Source organism: Acanthochromis polyacanthus, chromosome 11 (genome assembly GCF_021347895.1).
Source record: "Acanthochromis polyacanthus isolate Apoly-LR-REF ecotype Palm Island chromosome 11, KAUST_Apoly_ChrSc, whole genome shotgun sequence".
Lineage (NCBI taxonomy): Eukaryota > Metazoa > Chordata > Actinopteri > Pomacentridae > Acanthochromis > Acanthochromis polyacanthus.
The window spans coordinates 1,929,394-1,956,757 of record NC_067123.1 but is presented as its reverse complement, the minus strand read 5'-3'; the positions used below and the strand labels follow the sequence as shown (position 1 = coordinate 1,956,757).

Here is a 27,364-nt window from a genome sequence, read left to right as displayed (position 1 = left end):
CTGATTGGATGCCACCTCCTCCTTCTTATCTGATTGGCTACTGGCTCTAAACATTATCATGTGACAAGGGGACCGACGGACAAGCAGGAAGAACAGCACCGGTGAGTAATGCGTTTCTGGCGTTTATAAGCTTTTAAACGTTATTTATGCCGTTTGCGTTAAAATTGTGCTGTTTTAAAAATACGAATGGAATTCCGATGTACGTCATGGCATAATAGGGCTAGTAAAGTCTTTAAAACTAGTTGATTTAATTGGTGTGTTTATTTGTTAGTTAGCTTGTTGGAGCTAACCTCACGACGAACTAAAGTGTTTCTATCGTGTTCGAGTGTAGTTTAAATGTTCATTATTTGTTATTTTGTTGATGTGACACGGTTTCTTGAGCGGGAAGCTTTGCTGACATGTTAAACCTTATTTTTTTGGTTTTACCTACACTGTGGTAAAACAGGTTTTACCTGTATCTGTGTAGAAGTTTTTATTGTGTGTTTCCAATTAGTTTATATTTATACAAATTATTTGCAAAAACAAAGAGAATAACCAACAACGATTTTAAATATAAGAGTTCAACAACAAAGCAAGGCTTCAAAAGTAAACAGCATTCAGAATAATAAAATATAATAAACTTTCTTTATATAACACAGTGCTTAACAATAAAATAATAAAGAAGCAGTCATGGAAAGTCCCATCTCTGAGTAGAAATTTATCTCACATGGATCATTCCAGAACGGGAGGACGTCTGGGATTCAAAATGTTTGAAAAATCAACCTTCTCTTCTCCAGTTTTCTGCTCCACAGTGATCAATAATAGGTACTGATTGGCTCAGCTTCCACATCAATGGTAGCATTTTTATTCCATGTTTTCTGTGTTGTTTTTATCTATTTCCAGTTTTAGGTTAATTACACAGATATTGTTTTTTAAATAACCAACGGTGAATTTTTGTGAAATAATTATTTTAATAGTTATTTAAGTCATTTTTAAGCACAAAAGAATAATTTCTGGTTGAAGGTTTTCCAGTTTTGTTTTTTTATCTTTGTGTTTTAGACCAAATCAGACTTTTAACGACGCTCCTGGTTGGTAAAATTCTCCAGAATAAAGACAGAAGATAAACATGTGATGGTGTTTTCCAGGGTTGAGGATGGCGGCGGTCCTCCTGTGTTTCCTCCTGGCCGGTCCAGTCCTCCTCGCTGCCTCCAGCCCAGTTTCTGGCTCCAACAACGGGACTGTTCCTCTGGTGCTGTGGCATGGCATGGGTGAGTTGTGGTTATTTAGAGGTTATTCTGCTTGTTTTACTGGTCCACTGGAGATCAGACTGGACTGGATGTGGATAATATGGACTAAGATCAGTTTGACTCTCCTGATTCAAAGGTTATTTCATCATTTAAGCTGAAGTTAAAATATCACAAAACACAAATAAAATGCAAAACAGAGCCATGTTTTTCTGTTAATTTGTCCCCATCTGATGTTTTAAAGCTTTTAAACCCAAACTCCATTTAATCCATTTAATAAAATACATAAAAATGAATAAATAGATCTTTTTCTACAAACATATTCCCACAGATTTAAATATTTTTGTTTTCTTTAACAGCTTTTCTCGACACAATGAGTCAATCTGGAGCCGCTAACAAACAATCACTGGAGTTTTAGAGACACTAAAGCCGCTGATGCTGTTTTCTCCGCTGACGTTTCTGAGTTCTGTGATCTTAGAACGATGAGGAGATCCTGTTTTCGATCGGTTTCTGGCAGAAATAAAAGTTTTAAAGCTGCCTGATTGGCTTCTAGTAAACACAAACCTGAGTGTAACGTGAGATAACCGCTGTGGCTTTAACAGCAGCTGTGGAAGTGAAAAAGAAAAGCCACTTTCTCTTCTGCTTCACCGGCGTCGCTCCCACGGCATCAAAGCATCGATCTGACTTTATATACGGAGCCTGTTAAAAGGGTTTTTACTGATTTTCAACATTTAATCCATTTAACTTTGGCTTTTTGGACCGTGGTTTACAATAAAAGATCATTTCATGTCAAGGTGTAAACTTGTAAGGTTAATACTGTTTAAGGAGCTTTACTTCACCCTCCTGTCGTTTTAAAGTTTGAAAATGTCATTAAAAGAAATTTTCACAGTGAAACTTCTGATGTCCACATTTTCAACATTTTTGGGAAATTTTTGAACATTTTTTGGTGGAAAAAAAAGTTTCTTTAAGAAAATGTTAGAAGTATTACAGATATATATGTAATCACTTCAGATATTTTTAGGATTTTTTTTGCAAGATTTTTACTCATTTTTTGAAAACATTTACAAGAATGTTCTTGCCAAATTTAGGGATTTTTTTAAAATAAAACTTTGAAGGGAAACTTTAAGGAATTATTGGAATTTTCTTCCTGAAAGTTTTTGAAAATTTTCTGAAATCTGGGGAGTTTTTTGTTGAATGTTTGGATTTGTTTTCAGAACAGGAAACAATATTTTTAGTTGCCTGTAAATGAAGACAGCAGGAGGGTTAGTAAAAGTTAATAAAACCTATAATACATCTATAAATATCCTTTAATAGTAAATGATTCTTTCTCCTTCTTTCACTGCTGTCCTGTTTAGGATAAACTTCCTCCTGTCCAGGGATAAACCGATTATCGTCCTGGTCGATTATTGCGGGCGATATTTGGCATTTTTCTTATTATCTGTCTTTTTATTGGTAAATTAAATGCTCTACTTCAGGTCTGATCAGCTCCTCTCTGCAAAACTGAAAAAACTGAACAACAAATGTAAACCAGGAAGTTAGCTTCTCTCACAGAGGCTAATGCTACGCTAGCAGCTAAGCTAGCAGGCAGCCACAGATAACCTGGAAAACAGTAATTATTAATGCTTTAAGATGTGGACTTTAGAGGGCAATAAAAGTGATAAACTGAAATATTTTGTTGCAGTTTTTTACATTTTTTGTCATTTTTATCATTTTTCTATTTTTTGTCGCTTTTTATCAAATTCTTTGTCATTTTGTTTCTCGCGTTTGTCGTTTTGTTTCATTTTTGTAATATTTTGTCTTGTTTTTTTGGTCTTTTTTTATTTGACTTGTCATTTGTCTCAGTTTTTGTCGTTTGTGTTTCTGATTTCTGTCATTTCACGTTTTTTTTTTCTCATTTGTGGTTGCTTTGTTTCCTATTTTTTGTCATTTCTTGTCTCGTTTTTTGCTGTTTTCTAACTTTTTTGTCTTTTTGTTTCTTGTTGTTTTGTGTCTCATTTTTGTAAAATTTTGTATTGTTTTTGTTTATTTTGGTCTTTTTTGTCTGACTTTTGTCGCTTGTGTCATTTTTTTGTCAGTTTCTCACTTTTTTGTCAAATTTTTTATTTTTTTTTGGTTCGTGTCGTTTGTCTCAGGTTTTGTCGTTTTGTTTTTTTTTCTCACTTGTTTGCTCATTTTTTGGTCGTTTCTCGCTTTTGTCATTCCTGTGTTTTTTTGTCACTTTCTAATTTTTTGTCTCTTTTTTTTGTTTCATTTCATGTCTTTTGGTAAAGTTCTTGTCATTTTGTGTCTCAATTTTGTAATATTTTGTATTGTTTTTGTTGTTTTTTTTGGTCTTTTTTGTCTGACTTTTGTCACTTGTCCCATTTTTTTGTCACTTTCTAACTTTTTTGTAATTTTTTTCTCTTTTTTGTTTTGTGTTGTTTGTCTCAGTCTTTGTCGTTTTGTTTCTCGTTGTTGTCGTTTTGTGTTTTTTATCTCACTTGTTTTGTTTCTCACTTTTGTCATTTCTTGTCTCATTTTTGTCGTTTGTTTCTTTTTTTGTTGCTTTCTTACTTTTTTGTCTTTTTTATCTCTTTTTTGTTGTTTCTTGTCATTTCTCAATTTTTTGTCGTTTTGTGTCTCGTTTTTGTTTTATTTTGTCTGTTTTTTGTTGTTTTTAACTGACTTGTTGTTAGTCTCGTATTTTTCTCGTTTTTTGTTTTCTCACTTGTGTTTGTCCTTTTTTGGTTGTTTTGTTTCTGACTTTTGTCATTTCTTGTCTCGTTTTTGGCGTTTGTCTTGTTTTTGTATTGTTTTTGTCTCTTTTTGTTTTGTTTCATGTTGTGTCTCATTTTTTGCCATTTTGGTGTCTCGTTTTGTAATAGTTTTCCTTTTTTTGTCGTTTTTTTTGGCAGACTTGTCTCATTTTTGTCGTTTTGTGTTTCCTTTTTGTCTCACTTGCATTTTTGTCTTATTTTTGTTGTTTTGTTTCGCTTTATTTGTTTTGTTTTTGTCTCGTTTTTGTCATTTGTCCATTTTTTTGTTGCTTTGTGACTTTTGTATCATTTTTTGTGTCATTTTTTTGTCATTTTCTGTCTGGTTTTTGTACTATTTTCTCTGGTTTTCATTGTTTTTGGACTGAACTAAGATGAATTTGATGCCTCTGTTCTACTGAGTGGACATAATTCTGTTAAACATAAATAAATAACCACACACTTTCTTTTGCGTCCAGCATCATTTACCTGCTATCGTTCTTCTTCTTCAGTGTCTTTGTTGGTATTTTGCTGCATCTTAAAGCTCCAAACTTGAGGCTGAAACTCCCCAGAACCAACGCAGATGACCTGTTTAGAGAAGATAAACTTTACTGATCCCACAGTGGGGAAAGTTCACCGTTACAGCAGCTCCAGGGAGAAAAAAACTATAAAGGCAGTACAGAATGAATGGAAACGCAGAGAACATTATAGACAGAAGATGTTTTTGTTTTAAGAAGATGTTTACATGAGGTTGGAACAGTTACTGCACATTAGTGGTCTGCATGTGTGAGCAGTGACAGAGGTAGAGCAGTTTGTACTGATGTGGAAATGTTCCCGTTTTAGTCTCTAAATGATAATGAAATAAAATGGATGTGTCCTCCAGGTGACAGCTGCTGCAACCCGCTGAGCATGGGGGCCATAAAGAAGATGATCGAGGAGGAGATCCCTGGAATCTACGTTCTGTCGCTGATGATCGGGAAGAACGTGGTGCAGGTATCTGATCGTTAACCCTCGTGTCGTCCTACGGGTCAAAATAACCCGTTTTAAAGTTTGAAAATGTGGGGAAAAAAAATCTATTTTCACAGTGAAACTTCTGATGTCCACATTCTCAATATTTTTGGGAAATTTTTGAACATTTTTTGGTGGAGAAAAATAAATATAAAAGTGTTTCTTTAATGACATTCATTAAAAAAAAACAACCAAAATCCAGCGAAATTCGCTGGATTTTGGTTGATTTTTTTTTATGAATGGCATTAAAGAAAATATTAGAAGTTTTATTGATACATATGGAATCATTTTAGATATTTTTAGGATTTTTTGGAAGATTTTTACTCATTTTTTTTAAAGTATTTACAAGACTTTTCTTGCCAAATTTGGGGGACTTTTTACTTTTTGTAATTAAACTTTAAAGAGAAACTTTTAAAGAATTATTGCAATTTTCTTCCTGAAGGTTTTGCAAATTTTCAGAATTTTTTTGCTGAATTTTTTGATTTTTTTCAGACACAGAAACTATATTTTTGGTGCCCCTAAATGAAGACAGCTGGAGCGTTAAAGTCGTTTTATCGTCTGCACTTCACCTCAACACCAAAATGATCAGGATGTCACTTTGTAAAGCTTTTCTGTGATTTATCATGAGTTTACTTCTATATTATTAATATTTTATCAGTGTTTGAACTGCAGCAGTTCATGGAAATCTGTTAAATTCATTCTCTTCTGAACAATGAATTGATCGTTAGTTTTCCCTCAGTGACGGTGAATTCACTCATTGTGTGCATACAGCACAATCAAAGTGCAGAAAAAAGATTAAATATCACGTGTATAAAGATGTATTCTAAAACTACACACTCATTACATTTGCACATTGTTTTAGGACCTTTGTCACATTTTTTAATATGAATTTTGTCCTTTTTTTGCTGTTGTGTGCCTTCTCTTTTTCTTCTTTTTGTACTCATGTTTTTGTTTTTCTTTCTTTGTTTTTTGTCTTTTTTTGATCATTTTGTCTGTAATTGTTATCTATTTTGTGTATTTTTGTGACTATTTTGAATCTTTTTGTTACTTTTTTGTCTCCTCTTACTTTCTGTCTGTGGTTGTTTTTTTTTGTCTTTTTTTGATTATTTTTTGTCTTTTTTATCATTTTGTCTGTAATTGTTATCTATTTTGTGTATTTTTGTGACTATTTTGAATCTTTCTGGTGACTTTTATGTCTCCTCCTCTTACTTTCTGTCTGTGGTTGTTTTTTGTCTTTTTTAAAATACTTTGTGTCGGACTAAAAATCTAAAGGATGGATAAATTAGCAGTGGAAATGATCGTTAATTGCGTTTCTAATCCATATAATGTTTCTCCAGCAAAATATAACCAGAAATAAATGAGAGTAAATTCTGTTTCTGTGAAGCTCCAGTGGAAGCTTCTGGTCTCCAACAAACTCCCAGTTCTGGTGGAAATGTGACGTTTAGTGAAGAATGTCACGACGGATGAAGTGAGCGCTCCTTTTCTGTGACATTTGCAGCAGCAGACGCTGGAGTTTCATCAGAAAAAGAGTTGATATTCATGGAGGAGCAGCTTTGATCCGTCCTGCTTGGACCTCGTTGTCTTCCTTTCATCGTGCTGCGTTTCATGTCTGCCCTCCTGCAGGACACGGAGAACGGCTTCTTCATGGACGTGAACCAGCAGGTGTCTCTGGTCTGCAGCCAGCTGGCTCAGGACGCCCGGCTGAAGGAGGGATTCAACGCCATGGGCTTCTCTCAGGGCGCCCAGTTCCTGTAGGTCGCTCCGGTCTGGACGTCAGACGAATGAATACTCAGTAGATTAGTCTGAAAAACGACAGAAAATACTGATTTAAAACCTGAGTGGACATAAAGTGACACAACTACGGCTGCAGCTGTCCATCCGTTTAGTAATCCAGTTACTTCAGTAATCCAGTATTCTATCAGTTACTTCAGTAATCTAGTATTCTATCAGTGGACAGACATCTGTAGTGTATAGTACAAATATAATACAGTACAGCATATGGTCCATATATGGTATAGTAGTACAGTACAGCACATGTATATATAGTACAGTATAACATATGGTACATATATAATATAGTACATGTATATATAGTACAGTATAACATATGGTACATATATAATATAGTACATGTATATATAGTACAGTATAACATATGGTACATATATAATATAGTACATGTATATATAATACAGTATAACATATGGTACATATATAATATAGTACATGTAGAATACAGTATATATAGTACAGTACAGTACATGGTCCATATATGGTATAGTACATGTATAATACAGTATATATAATACAGTACAGTACATGGTCCATATATGGTATAGTACATCTATAATACAGTATATATAATACAGTACAGCATATGGTACATATATGGTATAGTAGTACAGTACAGGGGTATTGTTTATCAGTTATCTTTGTCCATATGTCTTCATTGTCATTCTATTGATACATATAGAAAAGAACAGTAAAAAAGGCTTATAAATAACATGTGTGTTAACAGGTAATTTAACACCACAGTTATCTCATAAAGTATTTGATATACCAAGCAAAAATATCTTTAGAAATGCTTCATAATGTTATGTCTAAATAGGTATAATTGATGTAATGATGTGTGAGCTTCATTGTCGGCTGTTTTCTGCTTGCTGCTGTTTCCAGGAGAGCTGTGGCTCAGAGATGTCCCTCCCCTCCCATGAAAACTCTGATCTCTGTGGGCGGCCAGCACCAAGGTGAGGAAGTAAAACCCACAGATCCACATGTTCCTGAGCAGAGCTGACACTAAAACAAACCGAAACTCTCTACCATGTGAAGCTAGCTTTTCAAAAGACATTCTGGTGACATTTTAAACGTTTATTATCGTCACTCGTTCCCAATAAAAGAACAAAACCAACAACTGATTAATTCTACCACCAGTTTATCTGATCAGCCGCCTTCCTTTCTGCTGCAGATATGATCAAAATAAATCAACGAACACAGGCTCTAGGTAAACTTTTTATCTGGACAAGAATTTCCCTCGAGATGAATAAAGTTTGATGAGATCAGATAGAAATTCATGTGCTCTAAAAACAGGAACAGAAAGGTAATAAGTGCAATACTTTACTAAAAAATGAAATGAAATAAGTCAGCTACAATAAAACGAGCATAGAAAAGAAGAGAAGCACTGCTGGCAGTGATGCTGAAGGAGTATCAGAAGTTTTCTTACACCACAGTAAAACCTGTCGAGCAGTTTAATTAGAAACAGAAATCCCTCCAATGGTCTGTTCAGTGGCTTCCTGGAGCTTTTGACCTTCATCCTGATGTTCTTCATCAGCACACAGAGTTTTTTTAGCGCTTCAAGAACTTAAAGGTTTGCTTTTGTGTGATGTTATCTATTCTTCTTTTATTTTATATGAATATATTCATTGTCTAGTTAGTTTTAACTTTTTCACAGTTCAAAAACAGTGAACATGACAAAATAGGAGACAAAAACAAGAAAAAGATCAAAAATGATCTGTTTATTTTGTTCTCTTTTACCCTTTATTGACATATTTTTGCATTTATTTGACTTATTGCTGCTGCTGTCGTCACTTGCTGTTTTACCTTCTGTTTTTCTTGCGTTCCACTTGTTTTTTCCATTTCTCTGACTTTTCTTCTTCTAATTTATTTGGAGTAAGTTTTACTACATTTGAGCTTCTTCTGTTCCACGTTCTTCCCGAGTTTCCTTCTTTTCTTTCAAGATTCAATTCTAGATTCCAGACTTTTCTGGTCCTTGTTCAGCTGCAGACCAAATAAAACCAAATTATAATGTTTAACGCTGAGTTAAAACAGAATATAAGATAAATAAATAAAATCAGTTCTTTTCTGTGAGCTCTGCTATTATTCCTGTTGGTGTCATTGCTTTGAACCAGGTGTGTGTGTGTCGTCCTCAGGTGTGTGTGTGTCGTCCTCAGGTGTGTGTGTGTCGTCCTCAGGTGTGTGTGTGTCGTCCTCAGGTGTGTGTGTCGTCCTCAGGTGTGTGTGTGTCGTCCTCAGGTGTGTGTGTGTCGTCCTCAGGTGTGTGTGTGTCGTCCTCAGGTGTGTGTGAGTGTGTCGTCCTCAGGTGTGTGTGTCGTCCTCAGGTGTGTGTGTCTCGTCCTCAGGTGTGTGTGTGTGTGTCGTCCTCAGGTGTGTGTGTGTCGTCCTCAGGTGTGTGTGTGTCGTCCTCAGGTGTGTGTGTGTGTCGTCCTCAGGTGTGTGTGTGTGTCGTGTGTGTGTCGTCCTCAGGTGTGTGTGTGTCGTCCTCAGGTGTGTGTGTCGTCCTCAGGTGTGTGTGTGTCGTCCTCAGGTGTGTGTGTGTGCGCGTCGTCCTCAGGTGTGTGTGTGTCGTCCTCAGGTGTGTGTGTCGTCCTCAGGTGTGTGTGTGTCGTCCTCAGGTGTGTGTGTCGTCCTCAGGTGTGTGTGTCGTCCTCAGGTGTGTGTGTCGTCCTCAGGTGTGTGCGTCGTCCTCAGGTGTGTGTGTGTCGTCCTCAGGTGTGTGTGTCGTCCTCAGGTGTGTGTGTGTCGTCCTCAGGTGTGTGTGCGTCGTCCTCAGGTGTGTGTGTGTCGTCCTCAGGTGTGTGTGTCGTCCTCAGGTGTGTGTGTGTCGTCCTCAGGTGTGTGCGTCGTCCTCAGGTGTGTGCGTCGTCCTCAGGTGTGTGTGTCGTCCTCAGGTGTGTGTGTGTCGTCCTCAGGTGTGTGTGTCGTCCTCAGGTGTGTGTGTCGTCCTCAGGTGTGTGTGTGTCGTCCTCAGGTGTGTGTGTCGTCCTCAGGTGTGTGTGTCGTCCTCAGGTGTGTGTGTGTCGTCCTCAGGTGTGTGTGTCGTCCTCAGGTGTGTGTGTCGTCCTCAGGTGTGTGTGTGTCGTCCTCAGGTGTGTGTGTCGTCCTCAGGTGTGTGTGTGTGTCGTCCTCAGGTGTGTGCGTCGTCCTCAGGTGTGTGTGTGTCGTCCTCAGGTGTGTGCGTCGTCCTCAGGTGTGTGCGTCGTCCTCAGGTGTGTGTGCGTCGTCCTCAGGTGTGTGTGTCGTCCTCAGGTGTGTGCGTCGTCCTCAGGTGTGTGTGTGTCGTCCTCAGGTGTGTGCGTCGTCCTCAGGTGTGTGCGTCGTCCTCAGGTGTGTGCGTCGTCCTCAGGTGTGTGTGCGTCGTCCTCAGGTGTGTGTGTCGTCCTCAGGTGTGTGTGTGTCGTCCTCAGGTGTGTGCGTCGTCCTCAGGTGTGTGCGTCGTCCTCAGGTGTGTGCGTCGTCCTCAGGTGTGTGTGTCGTCCTCAGGTGTGTGTGTGTCGTCCTCAGGTGTGTGTGTCGTCCTCAGGTGTGTGTGTCGTCCTCAGGTGTGTGTGTGTCGTCCTCAGGTGTGTGTGTCGTCCTCAGGTGTGTGTGTCGTCCTCAGGTGTGTGTGTGTCGTCCTCAGGTGTGTGTGTCGTCCTCAGGTGTGTGTGTCGTCCTCAGGTGTGTGTGTGTCGTCCTCAGGTGTGTGTGTCGTCCTCAGGTGTGTGTGTCGTCCTCAGGTGTGTGTGTGTCGTCCTCAGGTGTGTGCGTCGTCCTCAGGTGTGTGCGTCGTCCTCAGGTGTGTGTGCGTCGTCCTCAGGTGTGTGTGTCGTCCTCAGGTGTGTGCGTCGTCCTCAGGTGTGTGTGTGTCGTCCTCAGGTGTGTGCGTCGTCCTCAGGTGTGTGCGTCGTCCTCAGGTGTGTGTGCGTCGTCCTCAGGTGTGTGTGTCGTCCTCAGGTGTGTGTGCGTCGTCCTCAGGTGTGTGCATCGTCCTCAGGTGTGTGCGTCGTCCTCAGGTGTGTGTGTCGTCCTCAGGTGTGTGCGTCGTCCTCAGGTGTGTGTGTGTCGTCCTCAGGTGTGTGTGTGTCGTCCTCAGGTGTGTGTGTCGTCCTCAGGTGTGTGTGTGTCGTCCTCAGGTGTGTGCGTGTCGTCCTCAGGTGTGTGCGTGTCGTCCTCAGGTGTGTGCGTCGTCCTCAGGTGTGTGTGTGTCGTCCTCAGGTGTGTGTGTCGTCCTCAGGTGTGTGTGTGTCGTCCTCAGGTGTGTGTGTCGTCCTCAGGTGTGTGTGCGTCGTCCTCAGGTGTGTGTGTGTCGTCCTCAGGTGTGTGCGTCGTCCTCAGGTGTGTGTGTGTGTGTGTCGTCCTCAGGTGTGTGTGTGTGTGTGTCGTCCTCAGGTGTGTGCGTCGTCCTCAGGTGTGTGTGTGTGCGTCGTCCTCAGGTGTGTGTGTGTGTCGTCCTCAGGTGTGTGTGTCGTCCTCAGGTGTGTGTGTGTGTCGTCCTCAGGTGTGTGTGTGTGTCGTGTGTGTGTCGTCCTCAGGTGTGTGTGTCGTCCTCAGGTGTGTGTGTCGTCCTCAGGTGTGTGTGTGTGTCGTCCTCAGGTGTGTGTGTGTGTCGTCCTCAGGTGTGTGTGTGTGTCGTCCTCAGGTGTGTGTGTGTGTCGTCCTCAGGTGTGTGTGTCGTCCTCAGGTGTGTGTGTGTGTCGTCCTCAGGTGTGTGTGTGTGTCGTCCTCAGGTGTGTGTGTGTGTCGTCCTCAGGTGTGTGTGTGTGTCGTCCTCAGGTGTGTGTGTCGTCCTCAGGTGTGTGTGTGTGTCGTCCTCAGGTGTGTGTGTGTGTCGTCCTCAGGTGTGTGTGTGTCGTCCTCAGGTGTGTGTGTGTCGTCCTCAGGTGTGTGTGTGTGTCGTGTGTGTGTCGTCCTCAGGTGTGTGTGTCGTCCTCAGGTGTGTGCGTCGTCCTCAGGTGTGTGTGTGTGTCGTCCTCAGGTGTGTGTGTGTGTGTGTCGTCCTCAGGTGTGTGCGTCGTCCTCAGGTGTGTGTGTGTGCGTCGTCCTCAGGTGTGTGTGTGTGTCGTCCTCAGGTGTGTGTGTCGTCCTCAGGTGTGTGTGTGTGTCGTCCTCAGGTGTGTGTGTGTGTCGTGTGTGTGTCGTCCTCAGGTGTGTGTGTCGTCCTCAGGTGTGTGCGTCGTCCTCAGGTGTGTGTGTGTGTCGTCCTCAGGTGTGTGTGTGTGTCGTCCTCAGGTGTGTGTGTGTGTCGTCCTCAGGTGTGTGTGTGTGTCGTCCTCAGGTGTGTGTGTGTGTCGTCCTCAGGTGTGTGTGTGTCGTCCTCAGGTGTGTGTGTGTCGTCCTCAGGTGTGTGTGTCGTCCTCAGGTGTGTGTGTGTCGTCCTCAGGTGTGTGTGTCGTCCTCAGGTGTGTGTGTCGTCCTCAGGTGTGTGTGTGTCGTCCTCAGGTGTGTGTGTGTCGTCCTCAGGTGTGTGTGTGTCGTCCTCAGGTGTGTGTGTGTCGTCCTCAGGTGTGTGTGTGTGTCGTCCTCAGGTGTGTGTGTGTCGTCCTCAGGTGTGTGTGTGTCGTCCTCAGGTGTGTGTGTGTCGTCCTCAGGTGTGTGTGTCGTCCTCAGGTGTGTGTGTCGTCCTCAGGTGTGTGTGTGTCGTCCTCAGGTGTGTGTGTGTCGTCCTCAGGTGTGTGTGTCGTCCTCAGGTGTGTGTGTGTCGTCCTCAGGTGTGTGTGCGTCGTCCTCAGGTGTGTGTGCGTCGTCCTCAGGTGTGTGTGCGTGTCGTGTGTGTGCGTCGTCCTCAGGTGTGTGTGCGTCGTCCTCAGGTGTGTGTGTGTCGTCCTCAGGTGTGTGTGTCGTCCTCAGGTGTGTGTGTGTCGTCCTCAGGTGTGTGTGTGTCGTCCTCAGGTGTGTGTGTCGTCCTCAGGTGTGTGTGTGTCGTCCTCAGGTGTGTGTGTGTGTGTGTCGTCCTCAGGTGTGTGTGTGTGTGTGTCGTCCTCAGGTGTGTGCGTCGTCCTCAGGTGTGTGTGTGTGCGTCGTCCTCAGGTGTGTGTGTGTGTCGTCCTCAGGTGTGTGTGTCGTCCTCAGGTGTGTGTGTGTGTCGTCCTCAGGTGTGTGTGTGTGTCGTGTGTGTGTCGTCCTCAGGTGTGTGTGTCGTCCTCAGGTGTGTGCGTCGTCCTCAGGTGTGTGTGTGTGTCGTCCTCAGGTGTGTGTGTGTGTCGTCCTCAGGTGTGTGTGTGTGTCGTCCTCAGGTGTGTGTGTGTGTCGTCCTCAGGTGTGTGTGTGTGTCGTCCTCAGGTGTGTGTGTGTCGTCCTCAGGTGTGTGTGTGTCGTCCTCAGGTGTGTGTGTCGTCCTCAGGTGTGTGTGTGTCGTCCTCAGGTGTGTGTGTCGTCCTCAGGTGTGTGTGTGTCGTCCTCAGGTGTGTGTGTGTCGTCCTCAGGTGTGTGTGTGTCGTCCTCAGGTGTGTGTGTGTCGTCCTCAGGTGTGTGTGTGTGTCGTCCTCAGGTGTGTGTGTGTCGTCCTCAGGTGTGTGTGTGTCGTCCTCAGGTGTGTGTGTGTCGTCCTCAGGTGTGGTGTGTCGTCCTCAGGTGTGTGTGTCGTCCTCAGGTGTGTGTGTGTCGTCCTCAGGTGTGTGTGTGTCGTCCTCAGGTGTGTGTGTCGTCCTCAGGTGTGTGTGTGTCGTCCTCAGGTGTGTGTGCGTCGTCCTCAGGTGTGTGTGCGTCGTCCTCAGGTGTGTGTGCGTGTCGTGTGTGTGTCGTCCTCAGGTGTGTGTGCGTCGTCCTCAGGTGTGTGTGTGTCGTCCTCAGGTGTGTGTGTCGTCCTCAGGTGTGTGTGTGTCGTCCTCAGGTGTGTGTGTGTCGTCCTCAGGTGTGTGTGTGTCGTCCTCAGGTGTGTGTGTCGTCCTCAGGTGTGTGTGTGTCGTCCTCAGGTGTGTGTGTGTCGTCCTCAGGTGTGTGTGTGTCGTCCTCAGGTGTGTGTGCGTCGTCCTCAGGTGTGTGTGTGTGTCGTGTGTGTGTCGTCCTCAGGTGTGTGTGCGTCGTCCTCAGGTGTGTGTGTGTCGTCCTCAGGTGTGTGTGTCGTCCTCAGGTGTGTGTGTGTCGTCCTCAGGTGTGTGTGTGTCGTCCTCAGGTGTGTGTGTGTCGTCCTCAGGTGTGTGTGTGTGTCGTCCTCAGGTGTGTGTGTGTGTCGTCCTCAGGTGTGTGTGTGTCGTCCTCAGGTGTGTGTGTGTCGTCCTCAGGTGTGTGTGTCGTCCTCAGGTGTGTGTGTGTCGTCCTCAGGTGTGTGTGTGTCGTCCTCAGGTGTGTGTGTCGTCCTCAGGTGTGTGTGTGTCGTCCTCAGGTGTGTGTGTGTCGTCCTCAGGTGTGTGTGCGTCGTCCTCAGGTGTGTGTGCGTCGTCCTCAGGTGTGTGTGCGTGTCGTGTGTGTGTCGTCCTCAGGTGTGTGTGCGTCGTCCTCAGGTGTGTGTGTGTCGTCCTCAGGTGTGTGTGTCGTCCTCAGGTGTGTGTGTGTCGTCCTCAGGTGTGTGTGTGTCGTCCTCAGGTGTGTGTGTCGTCCTCAGGTGTGTGTGTCGTCCTCAGGTGTGTGTGTGTCGTCCTCAGGTGTGTGTGTGTCGTCCTCAGGTGTGTGTGTCGTCCTCAGGTGTGTGTGTGTCGTCCTCAGGTGTGTGTGTGTGCGTCGTCCTCAGGTGTGTGTGTGTCGTCCTCAGGTGTGTGCGTCGTCCTCAGGTGTGTGTGTGCGTCGTCCTCAGGTGTGTGTGTGCGTCGTCCTCAGGTGTGTGTGTGCGTCGTCCTCAGGTGTGTGTGTCGTCCTCAGGTGTGTGCGTCGTCCTCAGGTGTGTGTGTCGTCCTCAGGTGTGTGTGTGTCGTCCTCAGGTGTGTGTGTCGTCCTCAGGTGTGTGTGTCGTCCTCAGGTGTGTGTGTGTCGTCCTCAGGTGTGTGTGTCGTCCTCAGGTGTGTGTGTCGTCCTCAGGTGTGTGTGTGTCGTCCTCAGGTGTGTGTGTCGTCCTCAGGTGTGTGTGTGTCGTCCTCAGGTGTGTGTGTCGTCCTCAGGTGTGTGTGTGTGTCGTCCTCAGGTGTGTGCGTCGTCCTCAGGTGTGTGTGTGTCGTCCTCAGGTGTGTGCGTCGTCCTCAGGTGTGTGTGCGTCGTCCTCAGGTGTGTGCGTCGTCCTCAGGTGTGTGCGTCGTCCTCAGGTGTGTGTGTGTCGTCCTCAGGTGTGTGTGTCGTCCTCAGGTGTGTGCGTCGTCCTCAGGTGTGTGTGTGTGTGTGTCGTCCTCAGGTGTGTGCGTCGTCCTCAGGTGTGTGTGTGTGCGTCGTCCTCAGGTGTGTGTGTGCGTCGTCCTCAGGTGTGTGTGTGTGTCGTCCTCAGGTGTGTGTGTCGTCCTCAGGTGTGTGTGTCGTCCTCAGGTGTGTGTGTCGTCCTCAGGTGTGTGTGTGTGTCGTCCTCAGGTGTGTGTGTGTGTCGTGTGTGTGTCGTCCTCAGGTGTGTGCGTCGTCCTCAGGTGTGTGTGTGTGTCGTCCTCAGGTGTGTGTGTGTGTCGTCCTCAGGTGTGTGTGTGTGTCGTCCTCAGGTGTGTGTGTCGTCCTCAGGTGTGTGTGTGTGTCGTCCTCAGGTGTGTGTGTCGTCCTCAGGTGTGTGTGTGTGTCGTCCTCAGGTGTGTGTGTGTCGTCCTCAGGTGTGTGTGTGTCGTCCTCAGGTGTGTGTGTGTGTCGTCCTCAGGTGTGTGTGTGTGTCGTCCTCAGGTGTGTGTGTCGTCCTCAGGTGTGTGTGTGTGTCGTCCTCAGGTGTGTGTGTGTCGTCCTCAGGTGTGTGTGCGTCGTCCTCAGGTGTGTGTGTCGTCCTCAGGTGTGTGCGTCGTCCTCAGGTGTGTGTGTCGTCCTCAGGTGTGTGTGTGTCGTCCTCAGGTGTGTGTGTCGTCCTCAGGTGTGTGTGTCGTCCTCAGGTGTGTGTGTGTCGTCCTCAGGTGTGTGTGTCGTCCTCAGGTGTGTGTGTCGTCCTCAGGTGTGTGTGTGTCGTCCTCAGGTGTGTGTGTCGTCCTCAGGTGTGTGTGTGTCGTCCTCAGGTGTGTGTGTCGTCCTCAGGTGTGTGTGTGTCGTCCTCAGGTGTGTGTGTGTCGTCCTCAGGTGTGTGTGCGTCGTCCTCAGGTGTGTGTGTCGTCCTCAGGTGTGTGCGTCGTCCTCAGGTGTGTGTGTCGTCCTCAGGTGTGTGTGTGTCGTCCTCAGGTGTGTGTGTCGTCCTCAGGTGTGTGTGTCGTCCTCAGGTGTGTGTGTGTCGTCCTCAGGTGTGTGTGTCGTCCTCAGGTGTGTGTGTCGTCCTCAGGTGTGTGTGTGTCGTCCTCAGGTGTGTGTGTCGTCCTCAGGTGTGTGTGTGTCGTCCTCAGGTGTGTGTGTCGTCCTCAGGTGTGTGTGTGTCGTCCTCAGGTGTGTGTGCGTCGTCCTCAGGTGTGTGTGTGTCGTCCTCAGGTGTGTGCGTCGTCCTCAGGTGTTGTGTCGTCCTCAGGTGGTGTGTGTCGTCCTCAGGTGTGTGTGTGTCGTCCTCAGGTGTGTGTGTCGTCCTCAGGTGTGTGTGTCGTCCTCAGGTGTGTGTGTGTCGTCCTCAGGTGTGTGCGTCGTCCTCAGGTGTGTGTGTGTCGTCCTCAGGTGTGTGCGTCGTCCTCAGGTGTGTGTGTGTGCGTCGTCCTCAGGTGTGTGTGTGCGTCGTCCTCAGGTGTGTGTGTGTGTCGTCCTCAGGTGTGTGTGTCGTCCTCAGGTGTGTGTGTCGTCCTCAGGTGTGTGCGTCGTCCTCAGGTGTGTGTGTGTGTCGTCCTCAGGTGTGTGTGTGTGTCGTGTGTGTGTCGTCCTCAGGTGTGTGCGTCGTCCTCAGGTGTGTGTGTGTGTCGTCCTCAGGTGTGTGTGTGTGTCGTCCTCAGGTGTGTGTGTGTGTCGTCCTCAGGTGTGTGTGTCGTCCTCAGGTGTGTGTGTGTGTCGTCCTCAGGTGTGTGTGTCGTCCTCAGGTGTGTGTGTGTGTCGTCCTCAGGTGTGTGTGTGTCGTCCTCAGGTGTGTGTGTGTGTCGTCCTCAGGTGTGTGTGTGTGTCGTCCTCAGGTGTGTGTGTCGTCCTCAGGTGTGTGTGTGTGTCGTCCTCAGGTGTGTGTGTGTCGTCCTCAGGTGTGTGTGTGTGTCGTCCTCAGGTGTGTGTGTGTGTCGTCCTCAGGTGTGTGTGTCGTCCTCAGGTGTGTGTGTGTGTCGTCCTCAGGTGTGTGTGCGTCGTCCTCAGGTGTGTGTGTCGTCCTCAGGTGTGTGCGTCGTCCTCAGGTGTGTGTGTCGTCCTCAGGTGTGTGTGTGTCGTCCTCAGGTGTGTGTGTCGTCCTCAGGTGTGTGTGTCGTCCTCAGGTGTGTGTGTGTCGTCCTCAGGTGTGTGTGTCGTCCTCAGGTGTGTGTGTCGTCCTCAGGTGTGTGTGTGTCGTCCTCAGGTGTGTGTGTCGTCCTCAGGTGTGTGTGTGTCGTCCTCAGGTGTGTGCGTCGTCCTCAGGTGTGTGGTGTGTCGTCCTCAGGTGTGTGCGTCGTCCTCAGGTGTGTGTGTGTCGTCCTCAGGTGTGTGCGTCGTCCTCAGGTGTGTGTGTGTGTCGTCCTCAGGTGTGTGCGTCGTCCTCAGGTGTGTGTGTGTCGTCCTCAGGTGTGTGTGTCGTCCTCAGGTGTGTGCGTCGTCCTCAGGTGTGTGTGTGTGTCGTCCTCAGGTGTGTGTGTCGTCCTCAGGTGTGTGTGCGTCGTCCTCAGGTGTGTGTGTGCGTCGTCCTCAGGTGTGTGTGTGTGTCGTCCTCAGGTGTGTGCGTCGTCCTCAGGTGTGTGTGTGTCGTCCTCAGGTGTGTGTGTCGTCCTCAGGTGTGTGCGTCGTCCTCAGGTGTGTGTGTGTGTGTCGTCCTCAGGTGTGTGTGTGTGTGTGTCGTCCTCAGGTGTGTGCGTCGTCCTCAGGTGTGTGTGTGTGCGTCGTCCTCAGGTGTGTGTGTGTGTCGTCCTCAGGTGTGTGTGTCGTCCTCAGGTGTGTGTGTCGTCCTCAGGTGTGTGTGTCGTCCTCAGGTGTGTGTGTGTGTCGTCCTCAGGTGTGTGTGTGTCGTGTGTGTGTCGTCCTCAGGTGTGTGCGTCGTCCTCAGGTGTGTGTGTGTGTCGTCCTCAGGTGTGTGTGTGTGTCGTCCTCAGGTGTGTGTGTGTGTCGTCCTCAGGTGTGTGTGTGTGTCGTCCTCAGGTGTGTGTGTCGTCCTCAGGTGTGTGTGTGTGTCGTCCTCAGGTGTGTGTGTCGTCCTCAGGTGTGTGTGTGTGTCGTCCTCAGGTGTGTGTGTGTCGTCCTCAGGTGTGTGTGTGTGTCGTCCTCAGGTGTGTGTGTGTCGTCCTCAGGTGTGTGTGTGTGTCGTCCTCAGGTGTGTGTGTGTCGTCCTCAGGTGTGTGTGTGTCGTCCTCAGGTGTGTGTGTGTCGTCCTCAGGTGTGTGTGTGTCGTCCTCAGGTGTGTGTGTGTCGTCCTCAGGTGTGTGTGTGTCGTCCTCAGGTGTGTGTGTGTCGTCCTCAGGTGTGTGTGTGTCGTCCTCAGGTCCTCAGGTGTGTGTGTGTGTCGTCCTCAGGTGTGTGTGTGTCGTCCTCAGGTGTGTGTGTGTGTCGTCCTCAGGTGTGTGTGTGTGTCGTCCTCAGGTGTGTGTGTGTCGTCCTCAGGTGTGTGTGTGTCGTCCTCAGGTGTGTGTGTCGTCCTCAGGTGTGTGTGTCGTCCTCAGGTGTGTGTGTGTCGTCCTCAGGTGTGTGTGTGTCGTCCTCAGGTGTGTGTGTGTCGTCCTCAGGTGTGTGTGTCGTCCTCAGGTGTGTGTGTCGTCCTCAGGTGTGTGTGTCGTCCTCAGGTGTGTGTGTGTCGTCCTCAGGTGTGTGTGTGTCGTCCTCAGGTGTGTGTGTGTCGTCCTCAGGTGTGTGTGCGTCGTCCTCAGGTGTGTGTGCGTCGTCCGGTGTGTGCGTGTCGTGTGTGTGTCGTCCTCAGGTGTGTGTGCGTCGTCCTCAGGTGTGTGTGTGTCGTCCTCAGGTGTGTGTGTCGTCCTCAGGTGTGTGTGTGTCGTCCTCAGGTGTGTGTGTGTCGTCCTCAGGTGTGTGTGTCGTCCTCAGGTGTGTGTGTGTCGTCCTCAGGTGTGTGTGTGTCGTCCTCAGGTGTGTGTGTGTCGTCCTCAGGTGTGTGTGCGTCGTCCTCAGGTGTGTGTGTGTGTCGTGTGTGTGTCGTCCTCAGGTGTGTGTGCGTCGTCCTCAGGTGTGTGTGCGTCGTCCTCAGGTGTGTGTGCGTCGTCCTCAGGTGTGTGTGTCGTCCTCAGGTGTGTGTGTGTCGTCCTCAGGTGTGTGTGTGTCGTCCTCAGGTGTGTGTGTGTGTCGTCCTCAGGTGTGTGCGTCGTCCTCAGGTGTGTGTGTGCGTCGTCCTCAGGTGTGTGCGTCGTCCTCAGGTGTGTGTGTGTCGTCCTCAGGTGTGTGTGTGTGCGTCGTCCTCAGGTGTGTGTGTGTGCGTCGTCCTCAGGTGTGTGTGTGTCGTCCTCAGGTGTGTGCGTCGTCCTCAGGTGTGTGTGTGCGTCGTCCTCAGGTGTGTGCGTCGTCCTCAGGTGTGTGTGTGCGTCGTCCTCAGGTGTGTGTGTCGTCCTCAGGTGTGTGCGTCGTCCTCAGGTGTGTGTGTCGTCCTCAGGTGTGTGTGTGTCGTCCTCAGGTGTGTGTGTCGTCCTCAGGTGTGTGTGTCGTCCTCAGGTGTGTGTGTGTCGTCCTCAGGTGTGTGTGTCGTCCTCAGGTGTGTGTGTCGTCCTCAGGTGTGTGTGTGTCGTCCTCAGGTGTGTGTGTCGTCCTCAGGTGTGTGTGTGTCGTCCTCAGGTGTGTGTGTCGTCCTCAGGTGTGTGTGTGTGTCGTCCTCAGGTGTGTGTGTGTGTCGTCCTCAGGTGTGTGTGCGTCGTCCTCAGGTGTGTGCGTCGTCCTCAGGTGTGTGCGTCGTCCTCAGGTGTGTGCGTCGTCCTCAGGTGTGTGCGTCGTCCTCAGGTGTGTGTGTGTGTCGTCCTCAGGTGTGTGTGTGTGTCGTCCTCAGGTGTGTGTGTGTGTCGTCCTCAGGTGTGTGTGTGTGTCGTCCTCAGGTGTGTGTGTCGTCCTCAGGTGTGTGTGTGTCGTCCTCAGGTGTGTGTGTGTGTCGTCCTCAGGTGTGTGTGTGTGTCGTCCTCAGGTGTGTGTGTGTGTCGTCCTCAGGTGTGTGTGTGTGTCGTCCTCAGGTGTGTGTGTGTCGTCCTCAGGTGTGTGTGTGTGTCGTCCTCAGGTGTGTGTGTGTCGTCCTCAGGTGTGTGTGTGTGTCGTCCTCAGGTGTGTGTGTGTGTCGTCCTCAGGTGTGTGTGTGTCGTCCTCAGGTGTGTGTGTGTGTCGTCCTCAGGTGTGTGTGTGTCGTCCTCAGGTGTGTGTGTGTCGTCCTCAGGTGTGTGTGTGTCGTCCTCAGGTGTGTGTGTGTCGTCCTCAGGTGTGTGTGCGTCGTCCTCAGGTGTGTGTGCGTCGTCCTCAGGTGTGTGTGCGTCGTCCTCAGGTGTGTGTGCGTCGTCCTCAGGTGTGTGTGCGTCGTCCTCAGGTGTGTGTGCGTCGTCCTCAGGTGTGTGTGTGCGTCGTCCTCAGGTGTGTGTGCGTCGTCCTCAGGTGTGTGTGCGTCGTCCTCAGGTGTGTGTGTGTGTCGTCCTCAGGTGTGTGTGTGTGTCGTCCTCAGGTGTGTGTGTGTGTCGTCCTCAGGTGTGTGTGTGTGTCGTCCTCAGGTGTGTGTGCGTCGTCCTCAGGTGTGTGTGTGTGTCGTCCTCAGGTGTGTGTGTGTGTCGTCCTCAGGTGTGTGTGCGTCGTCCTCAGGTGTGTGTGTGTCGTCCTCAGGTGTGTACGGGCTGCCCAGGTGTCCCGGTGAGAGCTCCCACATCTGCGATCTGATCCGTAAAGCTCTGAACAGCGGGGCGTACTCCGACATGATCCAGAAACAGTAAGTTCAGCGGCAGAGGGCTGTAGATGCCGAGTTCTCGCTAACTGACCGTCTGTTTGTGGTCCTCAGCCTGGTCCAGGCCCAGTACTGGCACGACCCGCTCAACGACGACCTGTACAAGAAGCACAGCCTGTTTCTGGCCGACATCAACCAGGAGAGGGTCAGTCCGTCCACCAGCACGCCTGGTTTACACCTGTGGAGGGTTTACAAGTAGAGCTGACTCTGTACGCCACAAGAAGCAACAGAAAGAGAAGGAAAAAAATAACAAAATAGATTGAAAATGAGAAAAAATGTGACAAAAAATAGCCAAAAAACAAGAGAGAGAGAAAATGACAAAACAAATGGGACAAAAAAAGAGATTGAAAATGAGAAAACAACAAAAAGATTAAAATAACAAAAATGAGACAAAAACAAAAAGACAAAAAAGATTGAAAACAACAAAAATAGAGTAAAAATAACGAAAAATGAGGCAAAAACAAAAGAGAATGAACGTGACAGAAAATGAGACAAAAACAACAAAAAAGACTGAAAACGAATGGGACAAAAAAAAGATTGAAAATGAGAAAAAAATCACAAAAATAGTTAAAACTGACAAAAAAATTGACAAAAAACAAGAAAGATTGAAAATGACAAAACAAATGGGACAAAAAAACAACAAAAAAGAGATTGAAACTCCTGAAAAAATTGACAAAAGCAACAAAAATGAGACAAAAACAACAAAAGCAGAATGAAAGTGACAGAGCAAAGTGTACCTAATAAAGTGGTCAGTGAGTGTAAATGTGATAGAATGAGCTGCAGCTGAAACAGAAAACAAACGGGAAGCATTTTAATGGTGTCAAAGCTTTCTGATCAAAGAACAACAAATATTTGAGCTTTCAGTTAAACTCAGAGACGCTTTCGTTAGCTCCAACAGGCTAACTAACCAGTGAACAGCATTTATGTTTTATCAATCTTTTTGAGAAATTTTAGCTACTTTCTGAGATAAATTTCTTTCAGTCCACTTATCATGCTTTTCTGACAAACTGAGATCTGAAGAACTCCGAGTAGAACGACTAGAAATGTGAGCTCGTTAAGGACACTAAATGCAACACAAACACCTGTCTGTGCTTTTACAGTGTTTCACTGAATGTTCTGCTTTCATTTCTAATCCTGCTGCACTTTTACACAGTTACGTCTCTATAACCAGCTTGTTTCCCTTTTTTTCCATCCAAAGGCTGTTAACGAGACGTACAAGAAGAACCTTCAGCGGCTGGAGAAGTTTGTCATGGTCAAGTTCCTGCAGGACTCTGTGGTGGACCCGGTGGTTTCTGAGGTAAACAAAAAAAACAACAAAAAGAGATTAAAATAACAAACAATGGGACAAAAAACAACAAAAAGATTAAAATAACAAACAATGAGACAAAAAACAAGATTAAAATGACAAAAAATGAGACAAAAAACAACAAAAATGGATTGAAAATAATGAAAAATGAGGCAAAAAACAAAAAGAGATTAGTGACAGAAAATGAGACAAAAAATAAGAAAAATAGATTGAAAATGACATGAAATGAGACGACAAAATGATTGAAAAAGACAAAAATGAGACAAAAAGATTGAAAATTAAACAACACAAAGAGATGAACCCATAAGAACCCACGGTGACACCAGTGTAACAAACACTTTGAGCGCCAAAGTCTGTTCCTTGTAAATTTTTATGTCTGATCTTAACTCGTTAAGTCCTTTAAAGAAAAATGGGTCTGGGTTCTCACAAACAATGGGACAACAAACAACAAAAGGATTAAAATGAGACAAAAAAAACTATGAAAATGGATTGAAAAAGACAAAAAACAAAAACACAGAAAAGATTGAAAATGACCAAAAAAAAACATTAAAATGACTGAAAATGACCAAAACTTAGACTTCACAAACCCGACTTCTTCGTTGTTGGATTTAAAAAGGTCATCATGTGCAGCTTCCAGAACTAAAAGAACCGTGTTTTGTCGCAGTGGTTCGGCTTCCTGAAGACCGGCCAGGCCAAAGAGACGGAGACGCTGCAGGAGAGTCTTCTCTACAAGGAGGTCAGAGCTGTATGTTCTCATCACAAACGTGTTCCTGTTTTGGTCCTTCACTTTTCAGACCTCTGCATGTAGAAGCAGCTGGTTTTAACCTGCTGTCGTCCTCCACTTTGAAAATGGGATTTAAAAAATAGATTTTCACTCTGAATCTGTGGTGTCCACATTTTCAACATTTTTGGGAATTTTTTGAACATTTTTTGTTTGAAATAAAATTTCTTAACAACATTCCCCGAAAAAAAGTGTGAATGTTCTTAAAGAAAATGAAAGCTTTACTGATATACCGGGCTTTCCAAAAGTTCTGTTACACTCGGTTTCATGATCTTTAGAGACGTTTACATGTTGGAGTGAAAAATTCCATTAAATAAACTGAAAGTTCTACCTTATAGGTAGGTGTCCTTAATGCAAATTTTTTTCTCCGGTGAAGTTGTATCAAGATGGAAGTCAAAAGAGTTGAGATATCTGCTCTCCTTCATGCTGAACATCAGCCGGATGACCGTCCACAGAGAGGCTAAAGAATGGTGAAGATCTTTCAGGTCTTTACCATTCTTGAAAGATCACTGAAAGATCTTCACCATTCTTTAGCCTCTCTGTGGACGGTCATCCAGCTGATGTTCAGCACAAAGGAGAGCAGATATCTCAACTCTTTTGACTTCCATCTTGATACAACTTCACCGGAGAAAAAAATTGTATTAAGGACACCTGCCTATAAGGTAGAACTTTCAGTTTATTTAATGGAATTTTTCACTCCGACATGTAAACGTCTCTAAAGATCATGAAACCGTGTAACAGAACTTTTGGAAAGCCCGGTATATGGAATCACTTTAGATATTTTGGGGATTTTTTGGAAGATTTTTACTCATTTTTTGACAATACTTCCAAGAATTTTCTTGCCAAATTTAGGGTATATATATATATATATATATATATATATATATATTATTTTTTTTTATTTTTTTAAGGGAATCTTTTAAGGAGTTACTTTAATTTTCTTCCTGAAGGTTTTCCAGGTTTTCATAAACTTGGGGATTGTTTTTGCTAATTTTTTTCAGACAGGAAACAACATTTTTAGTGGCTGTAAATGAAGACAACAGGAGGGTTGGAAACTGCACCAGAAACTTAGTTTGTGGTGTTTCTCATGTCAGACAGTCTCATTTACACAAACACAGTCCTCAGATCAGCCACATGTGGTCGGCTGCTCCTAAATAACAGAACAAAGAGGAAAAGTGAAGACAATGAGCTCCCTGATAACAGCATGGGGTGCTGGAGAACACAGCAGCTCATTGGTTTGTGTCCTTATCGGTCTTCAGCATCACGTCTAGCTTCAGATGCTTTTACAGCTTCCATTTGATGTTCAATCTGCTAAATGAAATTGTAGAATTGCTCATAATTTATCCATATTTTGGCTTAAAAAGATGTTGTCTGTTACACAAAATAAAAGCTGTCTGTCCAAACCCAGTGCTCACAGTGGATCAGAGGGAAGCGTCATTTCTCACACGTGAAGTTTTTATTTTAGTTTAACGGCTGCATTTCTGCCTTTCTTTGTTATTTATTTCTAACAAAGTGTGTTTTACTTTGACTCATTAAAATAACTCTGCTGCTGTTTTCATTTATGGTCACCAAAAAATATTGTTTCCTTGTCTGAAAAAAATCCTAAAATTCAGCAAAAAAATTCCCAAAATTTCTGAAAATTTGCAAAACCTCCAGGAGGAAAATTCCAATAATTCCTTAAAAGATTCCTTTAAAAGTTTTATTTTAGAAAAATCACCCAAATTTGGCAAGAATAATTTTGGAAATATTTTCAAAAAATGAATAAAAATTTTCCAAAAAAATTCTAAAAATATCTAAAGTGATTCCATATATTTCAGTAAAACTTCTAAACTTTTACTTGTGTTTCAAGTATTTTTGATATTGGGTATCTAACTGTATTGATACCGACCGTTACTCAGGTTTGTATGCTTCTAGATCTGATCGTCATTGCTGGGTTACAGTGCAGGTAATAATGAATAACGCTTTTAAGCTTCTTTTTGGCGAAACAGAAAAGCTTCAGTAGTGTGGCACAAAATCAGTAGAGCATCGATGAACGAGTCAACTCAATGCTGCAATGAACAAGCTTAATAACGCATTCTAAACTGAGCTGCCAGTATGAATGACAGTGCTTAGAGCAGAGACAAGCCCTCTGTGTGTCTATGAAAGTGAACGTTTGTTCTCACTGGATTTTGGTTATTTTTTTCCCCCCGAATGTTCTTAACATTTTTTTTAACATTTCTTTTTTCCTCCAAAAAATGTTCAAAAATTTTGAAAATGTGGAAGTTTTCACTGTGAAAATAATTTATTTTTTTCCACATTTTTGAACTTTAAAACGAGTCATTTGGACCGACAGGATGACATGAGGGTTAAAACCAGGGGTGAAAGTAGTTTTAAATTCTTGCCGGAACTATTACCATTATGTCCGTAGTGTTGCCAACTCCTCAGTAAGGAAAGTCGCTATTGGCTGTCCTAAAAGTCGCTAAATGACGTCATCGCCTAATTTGCATATTCCCTAGTTTGCATGTAATTGTAATCAACGTTGTGGAAGAGACCAAAAAGTGAGTATAAAACACCCACAATATGTTTTTGAACTAGAGGCTAAATGCTGTGGTTTATTTTAGTATGACAGTGAAGAAACATTTTCATTTATATCCCGATCCGTAAGTCTGGATGGGATCTGTAGTGACTTTGCGCATGCGCCCCACGGAGTGATCAGACACTGGGTCTGCTGCAGGGTTACTGGACTGACAGCCTGTGCTTTGGGACGGAGAGAAGCTCACAGCAGCACCTGCTGCTTGTTGAGGACAGTAACTGCAGAATGATCCCACTTTTCCTGTCAGAGTTTCCAAAACAGCAGAAAGAGTCGCTAGATTTGTCGCTAGTCGCTTTTGACAAAAAAGAAGTCACTAGAAAGTCGCTAGATTTAGCAAGAAAGTCGCTAAGTTGGCAACACTGTATGTCCGTTGATGCTAACCATTGTAAATCCTGTTGAAAGTTTTTCAGCCAATCACAAGAACGTGTGGAATTTCAGGCGTAATTTATTGCTCGCCCCCGTCCCGGCGCAAGCGGCGCTTATTGACGTCTATTGACTAGTTGTGGAAAATGTCCCAGTGCAATAAATCAAGCACACCTATTTGCTATTGGCTGCTACTGGCCATAACAATCGCTGTGTTACGGAAGTAGACACGCATGCGCACTCACTACTCATTACTGCTGAGTGAACTCCGGTCGATAGCAGCAGGTAGCCGAGCGGCACATGTTGCGGCGTAACAATTGTACCCATAGATACCGGTGGAAGAGCGGCGTACCGCCACCAGATCTTTTGCTGGAACGCAGTTCCGGACCGTTCCGGCTTACTTTCACCTATGGTTAAAACCAGATCATTTCAACATTGTTTGACTGAAGATGTTTAACAACAAGTCCCTCCTTTTGCTGAAATGTCTTTGGTCAATGAGTTTATCTTAAATCAAGTGAGATGAGACATTTTGACTAAAAATAAGACAAACGGACGAGGTAAGATTTGGAGTTTCTGCAGTGCAGGCTGCTGGTTGTGGTAGTTGTACAGATGTTTTTTCTTAAACGTGTTGCAGTGTTCTGAACCCGTAGCTTCTAAACCACACTGAAGATATTCTTGTGTGTCTGTGCAGGACCGGCTGGGCCTGGCAGCGATGGACAAAGCTGGAAAGCTGGTTTTTCTGGCCTCTGAGGGCGACCACCTGCAGTTTACCAGAGAGTGGTTCGATGCCAACCTGCTGCCTTTCTTACGCTAGAACACGTCTGCATGGATTATTTCAACATTGTACCTTTTCTTAGCTGCACTTGATTTAATGGAGGTTATGGTAAAGTGGAGCAGATGTGCAGACAGCACATGATTCCTTCCTTTTGCACTGATCACTTCTTGTTCTGTGATGCCGTATTAATATGATCAGGTTGTTAGCATGTTAGCTTACTGCTGTACTACCACCACAGGTTGTTAGCATGTTAGCTTACTGCTGTACTACCACCACAGGTTGTTAGCATATTAGCTTACTGCTGTACTACCACCACTGGGCTGTTCATGTCATTTTAAATGTCACCTGCTCTGACCAGGTCAAACTGTTGGCACAAATATAGTTTTTTTTAAAGGTTTTAGAATAAGAAAAGGCTTCTTCAGTTCTTCAGTGAACTGAAGAGGCCTTTTGGATGAGAGGTGAAACGTCTTCAAGGAACTTTCTTAAAGTCCAGTGGATTGATTTAAACTACTTTGGATAACCATGACCTAGATGAATGAGAACCTACACAGAAACCTAAAATAAATAATTTTACTGTAAAATGATGCTGCTGTACATATTATGCATTTCTCCCAATAAAGACGCCAAGAAAAAGGTCTCGACTAATGAGCAAATTTCTGTTTTCAAAAGAGTTTTTATTTCAAAGGAAATTCTACGAATGCAAAAATGTTAACATAAAAATAGAACAGAAAGAGCTAAGATGTAAAAAATGTCCGTTTTGTCTAAATGGTGGTCTTTAACTGCAGACAGCATATTACGGCGTACAGGTGAACTAGTGAAGGCCCGATGTCCACCAGTTGAACTTGTTTGGATCTTCCTGGCCTTA

At 45.4% G+C, this 27,364-nt stretch overlaps 1 protein-coding gene and 1 long non-coding RNA gene across 3 annotated transcripts; both read left to right on the top strand.

Annotated features, from left to right (window-relative positions):
- The first annotated feature begins 10 nt into the window (after window positions 1-10).
- On the top strand, window positions 11-27,134 carry ppt1 (palmitoyl-protein thioesterase 1 (ceroid-lipofuscinosis, neuronal 1, infantile)). The gene is made up of 10 exons (XM_051955604.1): window positions 11-101; window positions 1,125-1,247; window positions 4,839-4,948; window positions 6,587-6,714; window positions 7,637-7,707; window positions 20,585-20,687; window positions 20,757-20,847; window positions 21,901-21,999; window positions 22,673-22,744; window positions 26,416-27,134. The coding sequence occupies exons 2-10, from the start codon at window positions 1,133-1,135 to the stop codon at window positions 26,536-26,538; spliced, it is 912 nt and encodes a 303-aa protein (XP_051811564.1). The 5' UTR covers window positions 11-101; window positions 1,125-1,132; the 3' UTR covers window positions 26,539-27,134.
- On the top strand, window positions 18,682-20,590 carry LOC127536124 (uncharacterized). Of its 2 annotated transcripts, none has more exons than XR_007945106.1 (3): window positions 18,682-18,913; window positions 20,342-20,383; window positions 20,564-20,590. It is a non-coding gene; the product is annotated as an uncharacterized LOC127536124 (long non-coding RNA). The 2 variants fall into 2 exon arrangements; XR_007945107.1 differs by lacking the exon at window positions 20,342-20,383 and adding an exon at window positions 19,011-19,050 and having other exon boundaries at window positions 20,543-20,571.
- Window positions 27,135-27,364: the final 230 nt, after the last annotated feature.

Excerpts from the sequence above, each read along its gene's own strand:
- ppt1 (XM_051955604.1), top strand. The coding sequence starts at position 1,133 with ATGGCGGCGGTCCTCCTGTGTTTCCTCCTGGCCGGTCCAGTCCTCCTC. Across the intron at positions 1,248-4,838 it reads GGTGCTGTGGCATGGCATGG|GTGACAGCTGCTGCAACCCG; the intron begins GTGAGTTGTGGT and ends TGTGTCCTCCAG. Across the intron at positions 20,848-21,900 it reads CCGACATCAACCAGGAGAGG|GCTGTTAACGAGACGTACAA; the intron begins GTCAGTCCGTCC and ends TTCCATCCAAAG.